This window comes from Marmota flaviventris, chromosome 3, assembly GCF_047511675.1.
Source record: "Marmota flaviventris isolate mMarFla1 chromosome 3, mMarFla1.hap1, whole genome shotgun sequence".
In the NCBI taxonomy this organism is placed as follows: Eukaryota; Metazoa; Chordata; class Mammalia; order Rodentia; family Sciuridae; genus Marmota; species Marmota flaviventris.
In genome coordinates, this window is record NC_092500.1 from 20,077,511 (window position 1) to 20,093,375 (window position 15,865).

Here is a 15,865-nt window from a genome sequence, read left to right on the forward strand (position 1 = left end):
CCATAAAATAGGAGTGTAGGTAGATACATAGATCTTTTAAAAGAATAGCTTTAATGAGTTATAACGAAGATATAATAAATAGAACACACTTGAAGTGTATAATTAGATGTATTCTGGCATATGTACTCACGAGACTATTAACACAACCAAGATGTTCATCAAACTTCCAAAGTTTTATCATGCCACTTAGTAGTCTGCCGTTCTTCCCCACGTTGTCTCCATGCAAACGTTGATCTGCTTTTTCTCACTATCAATCATCTGCATTTTCTAGAGTTCCACATAAATGTAGTCAATAAGTATTTGCTATTTTTCATCTGACTTCTTTCACTCTAAATAATTATTTTGGGATTTACCCATACGGTTATAAATGTCAGTAGTTTCTTTCTCTTTTTTGCTGTGTAGCTTCCATCATCTGGTATATAACAATTTGTTCATGTGAGTATGTAAGAGTTTTTTATATATTTTCCTGATGATGGACATTTGGGGTATTTCTAGCATAGGACTATTACAAATAGAGCTGCTATTATACTCATGTAAAAGTTTGCATGGATGTGTGGCTTCACTTTTTCTTTGAATAAATTCGTAGATGTGCAATGGCTAGATCATACAGCAGGTATGTGTTTAGTTTTTTGAGAAAACACCAACTGTTTTCTTGAGTGTTTGTACAGTTTCACATTTTCATTAACAGTGGACGAGGGTTCAAGTTCTCCCGCATCCTCATCAACACTTGGGAGTGGTGAGTCCTTTTCATTTCAGCCATTTTAATGTGTGTGTTGTGATTTTCATTGTGGCTTTAATTTGTATTCCCTCATGAATAATGTTGCTAAAAATATTTTCATGTGCTTGTTTGCCACCAACATATCTTCTGTAATATGTGTTTAAATCTTATGCCCATTACAAATTTTTTATAACAAGTTTTTTTTAATAGTTGTAGATGGACAGAATGCGTTTATTTTATTTGTTTATTTTTATGAGGTGCTACGGATCAAACCCAATGCCTTACATATGGTAGGCAAGTGCTTTGCCACTGAGCTACAGTCTCAAATCTATAACAAGTTTTGAGAGGTTTTGATATATTTTAGATACTGTTAGATATATGCTTTGGAATTTTTTTCCTTAGTATGTGGCTTCTCTTTTTATTCTCTTAAAAATCTTTCTCTAAAGAGCAAACTTTTAATTTTGATGAAGTCCAACTTATCTATTTGTTTATTTTATGATTTGCATCTTTTTAATGAATTGAAATAGATTAACTTTCTTTATCATTATAAAATGAACTTTCTTTGTCCCAGGTGATATTCTTTGCTTTGAAATCTACTTTTCTGGCATCAGTATATCCACTTAAGTTTCCTTTTCATTATAGTAACATATCTTTTCCAATCCTTTTACTTTTAACCTATTTGTCTCTTTATATTTAAGGTGTTCTTCTTGCAGGAAGTAATAACTTAGACTGTGTTTTATTCCATGTATTAATCTCTGGTGTTTGGATTGAGGTCTTTAGACCACTTATCACTGATAGTTTTAGATGTACATACAAGTCTGTGACCACACTGTTTTCTACTTGTTCCATTTGTTCTTTTCTTATTTTATGGGTGTTTTTTTTGGGGGGGGTACTACTTATTTTTCATGATTCCATTTATCTGTGTCGGCTCTTTAGCCATCACTCTTTGTTCTTGCTCTGATAGTGGTTGATTTAGAGTTTAGAGCACATCTTTCACTCATCACAGTCTACCTTCAAGTGAAAGTCCCATGAAATTGGAGGCTGCTTTTCTTCCCTTATAACCTTTAAGCTATTGGTATCATGTAGTTTACTTTGACATACTTTATAAGCCTCACATTACAGTGTTATTATTTTGATTTAAGTGGTCAGTTATCTACTAATGATATTTAAAGCATAAGAATATTTATATATTTTTTCCTGAAGTACATCTTTAACATATCTTATAGGAGAAATCTTATAGTGATGAATTCTTTCAGTTTTAATATGTCTGAAAAATTCTTTATTTTACCTCCATTTTTGGGAAGATTTTTTTCACCCGTATAGAATTCTAAGTTGACTTTTTTTTTCTCTTAATATTTTAAAGATTTGCTCTATTGTAATCTAATTTGATTATATTCAAAGTGAGAAATCTGCAATGAAGTTAACCTTTGTGCCTTTGTATGGTCATGTCTGCAGATCTTGGAAACTCTACTTTCTAGAACTTTGTTCTGTGAGCTATAGATGCCTGGGTCTCCCGGGACTCTCAGCAACATCTTCTCAACTTGAAATCTCCCCAGCTTTGCCTGGATTCTCCTTCCTTGTCAATTGAAAGGTAGTCAGTTGTGGGGCTCATTTGTTTTCTGTTTCCAAGGATCCCTGATTTGGGTTTCCTAATGTTCAGTGTCTTGAAACTAACTGCGTCATATAATTTACCTTTTTCCTTTTTTGGTTGTTTCAGGTGGGACAATAAGTCTCATGCCTGTTCTTTCACCTTGGCCAGAAGTAGAAGTTTAACATGTTGCTCTTTAAAGTTACTTTCAGGTCAAGATTTATGTTACTTCCTAAAGCAAACCTCAAAGATGATGGTTAGATTGGTATCTCTCAAGTGGCCTATAAGAAGAATGGTCTCTATATTTTAGATACTGACCAGAATCCAGGGGTTTTCATAACTGAAAAGTCCTACAAGCATGACCCCCCTTCTTATTGATGGAGGGTCAATCAAACGTTTGGGTACTTTAAATTACAGCAACACACTGATATATTTAAACTGCTTGACAGTAATAGTACATATCCAAAAAAGACAGTTGAAAGATAAATATTGGTGGGGCTTTGTATTTTGTCTAGCACAGAGAAAGCCCTCAAGAAATATCTTTGTAATTAATGAACTAGTTATTGATTATGTGTAAAGCTTTGATTTCCTGGAGTATCTATTGAATATTCTATATATGTCCTTGATACATTTCAAATATCCCAGATGTTAGAAAAAATAGGATCACAGAGACATAATAAGAGACTCTGATGATAACCTTTATGTTTATCATAACTTACCAAGTTCTGCAAAATGATAAAGTAGCTCATATTTAAAGTTTACGACTTTACTAACTTCACTTTTAAAAACACACATTTTGAAAATACCTTTCAAGATTTATTGTATGCACACATATTGCTCAATGAATCTTTGTTGAGTTATTAATTGCTCTATTTTAAAGTGAGCTTTACCAGGTTTGATTTTCACAGTTGCAATAAATTAAGAGTAAGTTTGAAAAACTTACATAGTGGCAGTTTATACTCCACTAAAACACCCTTATGAATCATGTCTACAAATCAATATTTTTGTGTTATTTCTAATCAATGTTGGCTCATGCAAGATGACAGAAAGTTTCAGGCAGAAAATAACATTGGATAAACATTAATTCTATCAAGAAATTGAATTTTTTTCCAACTTCCAGGTTGTTAATTTATGAAACCAAAGATGACAACGAAGTAAGTAAAGAGACCATTTGTAGTTTTACTCTACATTTTTAATCATAATGCATAATCTTGGCTTAATAATTTTTTCTGTGAATGGTTATATCTAATTAGTCATATTTCAATTTCATCCTTATTGAAGTGCTGAAGGTTTTAAAGAGAATCCTTCACCTCATTTCATCAAATCAGAGAAGCTTTTAGAATCTCTTTACTATACTTCAGTGCTCCTTCAGAACACTGAAAAAACACTGTCTCTGCCCTTTTATCTCCTTTTGTCTAACTGTAAAAACAGCTCCCAATTTGAGATGCAAATATTATTATACCATAATAATTGCTGTATGGCCTCACAGTACAGTTGGCAATTGTGTAGGATACTCATAGGGAGACAGCAATCATTTAAAAAATATTTTCAGTTCAGTTCAACAAGCATTTTTTGAGTTCTTTCTAGAAGCCAGACACTGTGCTAGATCATGATAATGAAAAGATGAATAAGACAGCTTGTTTATAGTTTTGGAGCTTTTTATCTAGACCAGCAGTTTTCAGTAGTAACTTTTCAGCATACTAGTTTGGCACATGAATTGCAAGGTAGACTGCAAATGCTAATATCAGTGTTAGTAAAGGTGCTGTCTTTTGAGTTATTTGTGTTTTATGAAATAATCCAGAATAGCTACTGCCATAATAATTTGATATTCACTCACTTGTTTTCTAGTATGTTCATAACTAAAAAAAATAAAGTATGGTAGAAAGGTATACATGCTATCCAAATTTGTTGAAAAAAAAGTGTAGGAGTTAATATTTAAATTACTTTGGATGCAAAATGTTGGCAGTGGTTCTTTTTAGGTGGTAGATTTGCATAATGTCATTGAAAGCAATTGTAGACAATAAAAGAAGAGTTGTATAATATTAAAGTCATCAAATAAACACTCCAAAAATAATTGTCATAGGAATTCAGAAGAGGGAAGAATTCATTTAAGTTAGATAGGCACAGAGGACTTTATGGAGAGGGTATATTTTAAGGATGGATGAGTTCCATAGAGAGAAAGTGATGTGTTCAACTACAACACCATCCAAGTTATGAAAGATCTACATTAGGTTTATTTCTCTACATGCACCTGCACCAACTTTCTCTGAATATATATTCCAGGTGTATTTGGATCTAGACCAGGTAGCTATCTATTTCTCCCTATTCTATTTTAATTTACGCAGCTTGGGATCAAAGTAGATTTTTTTTTTTTTTTTGGCAGCTTCATTATTCTAGTGACTCACACTGAGCTTGAATTCAACTTAACTCTCAAATCTGTTCTTCTCATGATGTTGTTGAGAAACATTTCTCCCACACTGTACTGGGGCAGTTGTTTTGCTGATCTGAGTGTAGGACTTTACATTTACAAACTGTTAAATGTCATCTTGCTAGATATGGCCTAGAGTACCAACCTGCTGAGATCACTGAGGTTCCTGATTCCAATGTATATATCCTTCAGCTTTGCCCCATGAGAGCATTAGATTATGTATCAGTTATCAATGTATTGTGCCCTTTAGCCCCAAATGCATCTTGATTGTGTGCTTTGCAGTAATGGAGCTGGACCTTGTAAATATTTCTACTTTATCAACTGGTAATACCTCTATGTGTTAACTGATGGAGGAAGGAGTTCCTCTTCCTGATACTGGTATCTTTCACCAGGCTTTTGCTGCACCCATTTTTATAGCACCCAGCTCCTGTAGTATGTGGTGACCAACAGCACATGACACTCCTCAAGGGAGTAGCTCTGTGGGTGGCTTCACAGAGCAGCGCGACTGGAGCAACATATGCCAATGAGCAACTTCTCTTTGACCCTTGTAGGCAGATCCCCCAGTACTCCAGACAGCAGACCCCCCAACAGGTCTCCACCAGACTCCTTTGCCCAGCTGCCCCCCTGCCAATAGGGTCTGGATTTCAGTTTTATCAGAGGAAACTGCTAATCTCTACTATTCTTCTATTCTTCAGCGTTCCCTTGACCAGCCAATCTTTCATGACTCCAATCTCTGGTCATAGTTAATTATTTATATTAAACTTTCCCTGTCCAGATTATATGTGCTTTTGCTTCTTTATTGAACCCAGACGGATATAGGTCATTATTAAAAGTATCAGTAAAATCTTTGTTGGGACTAAGCCTCTCAAACCTTTCTAACACACAATTGCCTGTTTAATAAGGCAGGAAATTTGGTAATTTAATATGGGAAGATTCTCATAAAAATGCCTAAAATATAAATTGTGGAGGCTGTTTCATGGGGAAGGTGATTATTTGGAGAATTAACTTAAGTGTGACAACTCCCTCAGCCTGGAACCTTCCATCCTCCCATGCTGCCTCCTTATCACTCAGACCTCAATTCAGATTTCAGGTCCTCAGGAGGTTTTCCCTGACCACCCCAATCTCAGTTAGCTTGGCCAGTCTATCTCTGTAACCACCCATTTTAATTTCTTCATGTTACTTACTATATTTACCTGTTTGTTGTTTTCTCCCTCTACCCTCTTGGACAAAATCTCCAGAGTAGAATTGTGCTCATCTCCCTAACTCCTTGCTCAGTGCCTGGCACATGGTAGGCACTCCATAAATATTTGTGGAATTGAGAGAAATTCTCCATGATCTTAGATTAATGACATGATGTCTTTTTAGAGAAGATACATAAGGATGCTAGGAAGATTTTACACTTACGAACAACTCATCAAAGTAATGGAGGTTTTATAAATGATAAGCATTTCTAGAATTGACTCAAAAATAATGAAATCAAAGGAGGAAAACTAATCTCCAAATCTAAACGTAGTATGTCATACTCCATATGCCACTCACCGATTTTGTTTTTTCCTTCTTCGTACTTTATTCTTTGCAGAATGTGATGTACAATTCTACTTCTTGTGGCATTGTTGAAGAAAGTGTCTTTGTTGTGGATGATGAAGCTGCACATACACATTGAAAACACAAAGCTGAGGATTAATTGGCAGTGAGAGATCTCATATGTTATCATTGGGTGCTGCTCGGATGGAGGTATCTTGAAGCCATCCTAAAGGGTATGTCTGGAACAGCAGGAGAGAGCCCAGAGATGGCACCAAAGCAGTAGGACCATGAGTCTAAGCAGTTTTGGTTCTCAGAATTCTGAGCAGTAACAGCATTAAGCCAGGAAGGAGCTGGAGATAAATGAAATTATAAAACCTTAAAACGAACTAATAACAAATATAGGTCTTATTTTTTCACTTTTGCTTAGTAAGGTCATGAAATAAATTCAACTAAAGATTTGTTTGTTTTTTATCTCCATGTCCTTTACCCCTGCCTCTTCCCATGTCATAATCAGGTGGTTCTCCAGGAATTTTTAGATTTGAAACTGGCTTGAGTGGTGGATATAGAGGTTCGGTAATGAACTCTGGTCTGGCTCAGGGGTGAGGTGAGGGGCCAGTTTTTGGAAATCACCTCTGTCCCTCACTCTCCCATGGTCTCTACTGGAGGGAACCCAGTAGCATAAACTTAAGTATAAACTTAAGACATGTTTTTAACCATTTAACCAGTGGCCTAGCCAGTCTTTAAAGCTTTCAAATGGCTCATAGGCCACACACACACACACACACACACACACACACACACACACTCATATACACAACACTGGACTGTCTAGTAGGTGTTCCTACCCTACTAGGTAACAGACAGAGTTTCTAGGGTCATGTAATCTAGCATAAAATGGCCATGTCTTCTCGTCCCAGAAATGCAGAAATGTGAAATATGGTAGAATATTAGCAACACTAAGTGTAATTGCATCTTAAAATTTAAAAGTTTATCAACTCAGTAAACTTTTATTGGGATCCGCCTATAAGTCAGACTCTATGAAAAGACATACAAATATTAATAACCACCACCCCAGAATCCAGCTTTGAGATCATCTCCTCTAGTTTTCCACCGCTCCAACTGTTTTCCTGTCCCTCACAGAATGCAGTGTTCCCTCCTCTGTACTATTTATTGCCTTGCAAACACATTGATTGACTGGTCATTCTATGTTGTCATTTGTATTCATTTCTTCATCAGATAGTTACAAAGGGCACTCCACAAGGTACTGATGATACATTGGCAAGCAAAATAGAAAAGCTTACAGTCTAACGGGTAAGACAGACCATAAACAAAACGCACATGCGCCTATGGCAGAGAAAGGTAGACTCAACCTCCTTTTTCATGCCTTTTCTCCCACATAGGACTGTGGGTTCACTCAGGACAGCAAGCTGTAGCCCTGGGGTCCAGTGAGTAGCTGGCACATGGATATGTGAGGTCATGGGTTTATGCTGAGGAAATAGCTGTCACACATTTTTCTGGAGAAGATGGATGCTGATTAATTGTAATTGATGAGATAAAACTGGCCCAGAGGAAGGGTGGTCCAGGCATGGAGCTCAGTTTGGGGGAACAGAGTTGAGAACATGAGAGTGGAATGACAGATAAAGGGGAGAAAGGCTGGAGAATATGAAGACAAAAGTCTGATCCCTTGGAGAAGTATTTTCCTCCCACTTTTGCTTCTCTTGGATTGTCTTAGAAAATATTGCCCTCAGAGAAAGGTGATTTGACGTGGTGGGTGAGAGATGAATGCTGTGTGCGTAAACAAGGAAGCTGCAGCATTTATCTCGTATTTTCTCTTGGGTTTTCTGAAGACATTTTATGACATCAGAAAGGAAGAGGAAAAAAAAAAAAACAAACCAAGAGTTACATCGAGTGCAGTTCCTTTTATTTGATCTTTCTCTGCTTTTGCACCTTATTTGGGACAGGCCATTACCTTTTAATACCAAATAAAGATGTCATAAAGAAATAGACAACAAATAAAAAGCCCATTTTGACTAACAATTTCAGATGATAACTGAAAGCTGATAAGCACGATTATGCTTGATGAGACAATTTGGGGCTAAAAGCCTATATCTCTCCTCCATGAAATGTTTTTCTGCTTCCTTCTCTTTTTATAGTACCACTTTTCATCTTCTGAGCCCATGTGTGATGGTTCTCTATAATAAGAACTAGGGGCCTGCTCCAAAATCTTGTTTCAGTTTCCTTATATCTAGGTTGTACCTGGAGCCTAGAACACATATAGGGGACATGTGCCAGGCACTATTCTAAACACCCTAAATGCACAAACTCATTAAATCCTTACAACTATCCACAACGTGAGGCTTATTTGTTCCATTTTACAGGTGAGGAATCAGAGAGGTTATGGGATGTGCTGAAACACACTTATCTGCCAAGGGGCAAATCAGGATCTGGTTGCAGAGGCTGCCCTCTTAGTCACCCCACTTGCCTGCTTCTCTCTATACATCAGAGCCTCCTGCAGGTTGGCTCTGCTTGAGGTCAGCCCAAGAGGAACTCTGCCTGGAATGCTCTTCTTGTTTCCATGCATCCCTACAACCTCAGCTTAGGGTATATCTCCCTCCAAAGCTCTTGCTCCACACCCCATCCTCACCCTGAAATGCAGTGTGGTGCTATGCCAGAGGAGGAAGAAGAAACCATTGAATGGATGAAGAGGGAGATGTGCTTAAAAGCCTTCAATGTGTTCAACATCATCATTGCTTTCTCTTAAGCCTCTGAAGTGAGACAGACCTCAGTCTATGCTTCAGCACTGCCACTTACTCTGTGGTGTTGGGGTCATCCCTCAACTTTCCTGGATCTTGGTTTCCTCATCTGTGAAATAGGTATAACACTATAATTACTCTTCGGGGGTTTCTTATAATTAGGTGAGACAACAAGCAGTGCTGTGCCTTCTGACTGGCATTTCTAGGCTCCCAGAATTAGCTGTCACCACTACTGTGGCTTCTATCACATTATATCAAAATTATCTGCCTATATTCCTGCCTTGTCTGTATGAGTATCTTGAAGGCACATATCAGCCATGCCCATCTCTGTATTATAGCACTAGCATAGGGCAAAGTACAGGACAAACACTTAAAGTTAAATCAAAAGAGCTGATTTCTGGAGGACACTAGCCAGTCTAGGAGCTATGGAACTGTATCTCATCTCCTTAAATCTTGACCCTATTCTTGCTTCTTGGAGCCCTTTCTGTCCTCTCCATTTCTTTCAACTACCAACAGAGCCATTCCCTTAACATTGCACATTTAAGGCTCTTCTGGTGGGGCATGGAGCAGTCTCATTTTCTCTGTCACTGTTTCCAACAGGAGGATTATGAGAAGGAGCACTGAAGACTGATATTTCCCTATATCATATTCTTATACTTTTCTTAGCCACAAATAACACAAATGAGATTGCACTTATATGCATGCATGCATACACATGATATAAGATGAAAAATTCTGGCCAATATAAGACTTGGAGCCCCAAGATTCTGAGCAGGGCTCAACGTGGGCTGATAAACTCAGTTCTGTGCCTATATATTGCTGAGGAGGAAAACTTGTACAAACTATGGAGGTCATTTGACCAGATTCACCAAAAATCCGCATGTCCTCATTATATATCCTCTGACCCAGAAATTAATCTTTTAGAAATTTACAAATATACTTACCCATGTGGAAAGTGACAGATGTGCAAGAATGTTCACTATGGCATGGGTTATAATAGCAAAAGTCTTGAAATAACCTAATAATTCATCAGTGAAGAGTAGGATAAACAAATATGATTCAACTCTACAGTGAGATACTTTAAAGAGATGAAGGATGCTCAGTGAAAATATTTAAAGTCTCTCAGATAGTACCAGGAGGAAACAAAATTCAAAACAGCTACATAGTTATTTGTATCAGAGGAAAATATCCAGATAGAAGCACCCAGATAGAAATATATTGACATACATATTTTCTGGTGCATACATAGAATGACCATTGAAGGGTATATACACATCTGGTTGCCTCTGGGAGAACAAAGTGGCTGGAAATTTGGAAAGGAAATCTCACTGTGTACACTTAGGAAATTTTTATCATGTATACTACCTATTAAACTGAAAAAACAATTTTTTTCAAGAAAGCCTAAGAAGAAAATGTGTTTATATTCTGGGTCTATCCTTACCATCCCTCTGAGGGATAAAGAAGGAAATCAACTGAACTGGTGGAGGATCGACTCTGAGACCACAGCTTGGTACACACATCTCCTTGTTCTACCCCTTTGGAGGGATGGTATCATTTCCCCAAATTCATACAACCAGCAAGTGGCAAGAAGGGATTCAGAAACCATCTTCTTTGTTCCAAATCTCTCAATTCTTTGAAAAGGAAACCCCTAGGAGCACAGGGCTGCCTTTGTGCATAAATATGTGAAGGGGATCTTCTGGATGCCTCACTCATGCCCTGGGAGGAAGGACCCCTTGACCTGCTCAATAAGTAATGGGCAGATTGGAGCCTGAAGCCCCCAGAGTCTCAGCTAGCCTTCTGCTTCCTATGGTGGTGAGAAGCCTGGGCTTTCACTTGGGGTGCTGGGGGACTGGGATCCCCATATCCTCTAGGCTAGGAAAGAAGGAATGGGAGGAAATATGCCTTGCAAATGAGTGTTAGCTACTGACCTCCTGGAGTTGTGTTTGCTCTTTACTGATAGGTTCTTCCTATATCAACGGTTCACAGCAGGGCTATAAAATACTGTAATATGCTGGGTTGTTTAACAAGTAAATATTATGCTGGCACTGTCCTAAGCACTGTCACTGAGTGTGTGTATATATGGAAGAGGGTGGAAAACGGGAAGCTTACAGGGTGGTATGCATTCTGAGGGAGGGATTGCCAAGGTGAAACAAACCCAGCTCCCCTCCTCAGAGAAGCCTCTGTTCTTGGTAGAAAAAATGAGAAACACAAACCTTCAAGGTTGTGAATTGGGGAAAGGGGCTCATTAGTGCTAGGTTTAAAATCAGCCTAGTATGAAATGTGCCACTTTCAAAGCAGAAAACAACTCAATTCTTTTTCTAAACTTTCCTCTTAGACTGCAGTTATTAGGATAAGACTCCATTTTCATCATATTCATAGAACCAAGGGACATTTTATAATAGTTTGAATTATCTAAAGTTCAACACTCTTGGATAGAAATTTCTGAGATAATGAAAACATTCTGGGTTGGGGAGGTAGCTCAGTTTGTAAAGCTCTTGCCTAGTATGTGCAATGCCCTGGATTTTTAAGTCCCAGCATTGTTTAAAAAAATTCTCTGTGCACTATGCCCTATAATACTGATCACTTATGCACAGCTACAGAGCCCTTGAACTATGGCTAGTGCATCTGAGAAAGTTAACTTTAATTTTAGTGGATTAAAAATAAAATTTGAACAGCCACATGTGGCTAGATGATACTGTATTGACAGTGCAGGCAAACGGTTGTCTAAGTTGTGGGTGATATTTTGAGCATGCAGGCAGAGACCAGCTACTAACTACCTAAATAATGGAATCTGGACCTTGTACCTTACTATGGCTACAGTAACTTAAGCAGGCAAGCATGAGAGGGACAAAGTGTGCCCTATAAGACCATGTATAATTGCCCGATGACCTGGCTTCAAGTCTTGCTCTCCCACTTAAGTTGTGTGGTCTCAAGAAAGTCATCAAATCTTTTTGGGATGCAGTTACTTTTTAGGAAAACAAGGTCATAAATCTTTAATTGACCAAGAACAGGGTTACATAGTATCCAGAATGTATACTCCACCTTTGTAAAAGAAAAAAATCCCCTTTCTTCTATTCTCTTCCATCTTAAAAAATATGGCATTGCTATGCACCCAATTTCATAAATCACAAACTTGAAATTCACCCTTGACTCTCCTTCTCTTATGTTTGACACCCAATCCATCAAGTTCTGCAGGTCTTTCCCAACTGTGATCTTGAATCTGGTCCTTTCTTACCTTGTTAAAAGTTCTTCCCAGGAAAAAATTACAGTATGTAATAGCCATTTAACTGTTCTTTATAATTTCACTCTCCCTCTAGTTCATCTTCTATAGAACAAACACAATGATCTTTTAAAAGAATGAATAATTATTCTTAGGCTTTAACTTTCCAATGGATTATCATAGATTTGGAATAAAGGCCAAATTCCTTTCTCTGGTCTACACAGTTCTTTCCAACATTTGGGTCTTGAATGTCACCAGCCTAGGTAAGAAAGTCTCCCTTTTACCTGAAAATCACTGTTCCTAACCCATTATCTCATTTTATCTTATTATAGTTTATTCTCTGAAATTTTTAATTGGGGCATGAGTGGGAGACACCTGTCTGCCAGTCCACTGTTGGACTCCCTCCCTGTAGAATGCAAACTCCTAATATGAAGGTAGGGCTCTGTCTTATTCCCTACTCTAGGGCTCAAGTGATTAATAAACCATGTTCCTTATGACTCCAAGGCCCTCTGGATGTGTCAGAAATTGTCAGATTATTTGATAGTTAAATTTTGCCTTTTTATTCCCCTAACTTGAAGTTTCTCAAAATCAGTTTCATCCTATAATAATGTTTGTATGTGATTCTGCTTTTTGGGGGAAATAAAGGCAGTGAAGAGGATTTTTAAAGTTTTTTTTTTTAAAAAACATATATTAGGGAATTTTGGAGATTGATAAAACAAGTAAGTTTTCTCAAAAGTTTGAAAATTTTAAATCTCTGTGGTTTATAAGTTCAAGAGGAAGTGGTAACTTTATCAAGAAACACTTGACTATTTATATATGGGTCTTTAGGATTATTTTAGAATTTTAGACACATTATTGGACCTCCATATTTAAAAATCTAAGACATGTGACAGGAAACAAAGCCAGATAATAGATGAAAGCATTTTTTTTCTGGAATAAAGGAGAATGAACCAAGTGTCAGTTGAATTTCTGAATTAATCTGGAGAATAAAAATGACATGCTTCCTGTTGCTCCCCATTTTGAACAGTAGTGCCTATTGTCACGATTATGTCCTTGTTCCATCACTACATTTTGAAAATGTAGAAGGCAGATGACTTGTCTCTTCAGTTTACAGGTCTCTGGCCACAACCATAAAGCTGTATCCAAGGATTTTCATCTCCAACTAACTTGATGAAGAACAGGAGATCCTGGACCTTTTGAGCCTGATGCAATATTGGGATGGTATCCATAGGGGACCTAGGATGGGAATGAGTATATTTTCTCTGAGGAAAAAATATGGGACAGAAAAGGCCCAGTGGCCCATGGAGGGGCAGAGCTGCCAACCACTCCTGCAAGGTAGGCGGGCCTGCGACCCACCGGCAGAACAGGAGCAGCGGCCTGCTGAGAGGCAGAGCCGCCCCCCCACCCCACGCCTGCAAGGTAGGCGGAACTGTGACCACCAACAGAACAGGCCAGACCTGCAACTGACAGATAGAACAGGCCCAGTGGCCTGCGGAAGGGTAGAGCCGCCCCCCCCCCCCCGCGCCTGCAAGGTAGGCGGACCTGTGACCCACCGGCAGAACAGCCCCAGAGGCCTGCAGAGGGGCAGTGCCGCTGCCTGCGCCTGCAAAGTAGGCAGAACTGTGACCACCGACAGAACAAGCCTAGCGGCCTGCAGAGGGACAGAGCCGCCGCCGGCGCCTGCAAGGTAGGCGGACCTGCTACCGACTGGCAGAACAGGCCCAGCGGCCTGCCGGCGTGGTAGGCACATTGCCCCAATTGGAGGAGGGGCAGAGCCGCCGCCCGCGCCTGCGAGGGAGACTTTACAACTATACAAGACCAATATAAATATATAGGGGGAAAATTCAATAGCACAACAGTTTCACCAAGCAGAAAGAAACGCGAACAGTATGAAGACACAAGGAAAGAAAGGACCACAAGCAATGCAGGTCAACTCAACGTTAGAAGAGGTAATAGCTGCAGCAAACGGAATGTCAGATAAAGATTTCAGGATATACATGTTTCAGATGATCTGGAGTCTAAAGGAAGACATCAGACAGCAAAATCAGACAATGAAAGATCACTTCAACAATGAATGGCATAAACAAATCCAAGAAGCAAAAGATAAACTATACAGGGAGATAGAGGTTATAAAAAACAAACAAACAGAAATCCTAGAAATGCAGGAAGCAATAAACCAACTTAAAAACTCAATTGAGAATACTACCAGCAGAGTAGAACACTTAGAAGATAGAACATCAGACAATGAAGACAAAGTATTTCAACTTGAAAAGAACATAGACAGCTCAGCAAGACTGTTAAGAAACCATGAGCAGAACATCCAAGAAATATGGGATAACATCAAGAGACCAAATTTAAGAGTCATTGGGATACAGGAAGGGACAGAGTTTCAAACCAAAGGAATGAGCAATCTATTCAATGAAATAATACAAGAAAACTTCCCAGACTTGAAGAATGAGACAGAATCCCAAATCCTAGAAGCCTACAGGACGCCAAATGTGCAAAATCGTAAGAGATCCACACCTAGACACATTATAATGAAGATGCCCAACATACAGAATAAGGAGAGAATTTTAAAAGCTACAAGAGAAAGGAAGCAGATTACATTTAGGGGTAAGCCAATCAGGATAACAGCTGATCTTTCAACACAGACTCTGAAAGCTAGAAGATCCTGGAATAACATATTTCAAACACTGAAAGAAAATGGGTTCCAACCAAGAATTGTGTATCCAGCGAAATTAAGCTTCAGGATGGAAGATGAAATTAAAACCTTCCACGATAAACAAAAGTTAAAAGAATTTGCAGCTAGAAAACCATCTCTTCAAAACATCCTCGGCAAAACATTACAGGAGGAGGAAATGGAAAATAACAATGAATACCAACAGTGGGAGGTAGGACAGTAAAGGGGGGAAAAATAATCAAAGAGGAAAACAAACCATGTTTAGTAACATAAATAAACAAATATGGCTGGAAGAACAACCCATATCTCAATAATAACCCTAAATGTTAATGGCTTAAACTCACCAATTAAGAGACACAGGCTAGTAGAATGGATCACAAAACAAGACCCAACAATATGCTGCCTACAGGAGACGCATTTGATAGGAAAAGACATACATAGGCTGAAGGTGAAAGGTTGGGAAAAATCATATCACTCATATGGACTTCGGAAACAAGCAGGTGTGTCCATACTCATATCAAATAAAATAGATTTCAAGCCAAAGTTAACCAAAAGGGATAAAGAGGGACACTACATACTGCTCAAGGGAACCATACACCAACAAGACATAACAATCATAAATATCTATGCCCCTAACATTGGTGCAGCTATGTTCATCAAACAAACTCTTCTCAAGTTCAAGAGTCTAATAGACCACCATACAATAATCATGGGAGACTTCAACACACCTCTCTCACCAATGGACAGATCTTCCAAACAAAAGTTGAATAAGGAAACTATAGAACTCAATAACACAATTAATAACCTAGACTTAATTGACATATATAGAATATACTACCCAACATCAAGCAGTTACACTTTTTTCTCAGCAGCACATGGATCCTTCTCAAAAATAGATCACATATTATGTCACAGGGCAACTCTTAGACAATATAAAGGAGTAGAGATAATACC

At 38.3% G+C, this 15,865-nt stretch overlaps 1 protein-coding gene across 9 annotated transcripts in view; it reads right to left on the minus strand.

Moving 5' to 3' along the window:
• Ano4 (anoctamin 4) overlaps window positions 1–15,865 on the minus strand; it is a 310,833-nt gene that overhangs the window by 76,797 nt on the left and 218,171 nt on the right. For all 9 annotated transcript variants that reach the window (XM_071609597.1, XM_027928930.2, XM_071609600.1 and 6 more), the window contains one exon: window positions 6,274–6,380. In XM_071609597.1, the coding sequence (XP_071465698.1) occupies window positions 6,274–6,380 (107 nt within the window). The remainder of the gene's footprint in view (window positions 1–6,273; window positions 6,381–15,865) is intronic.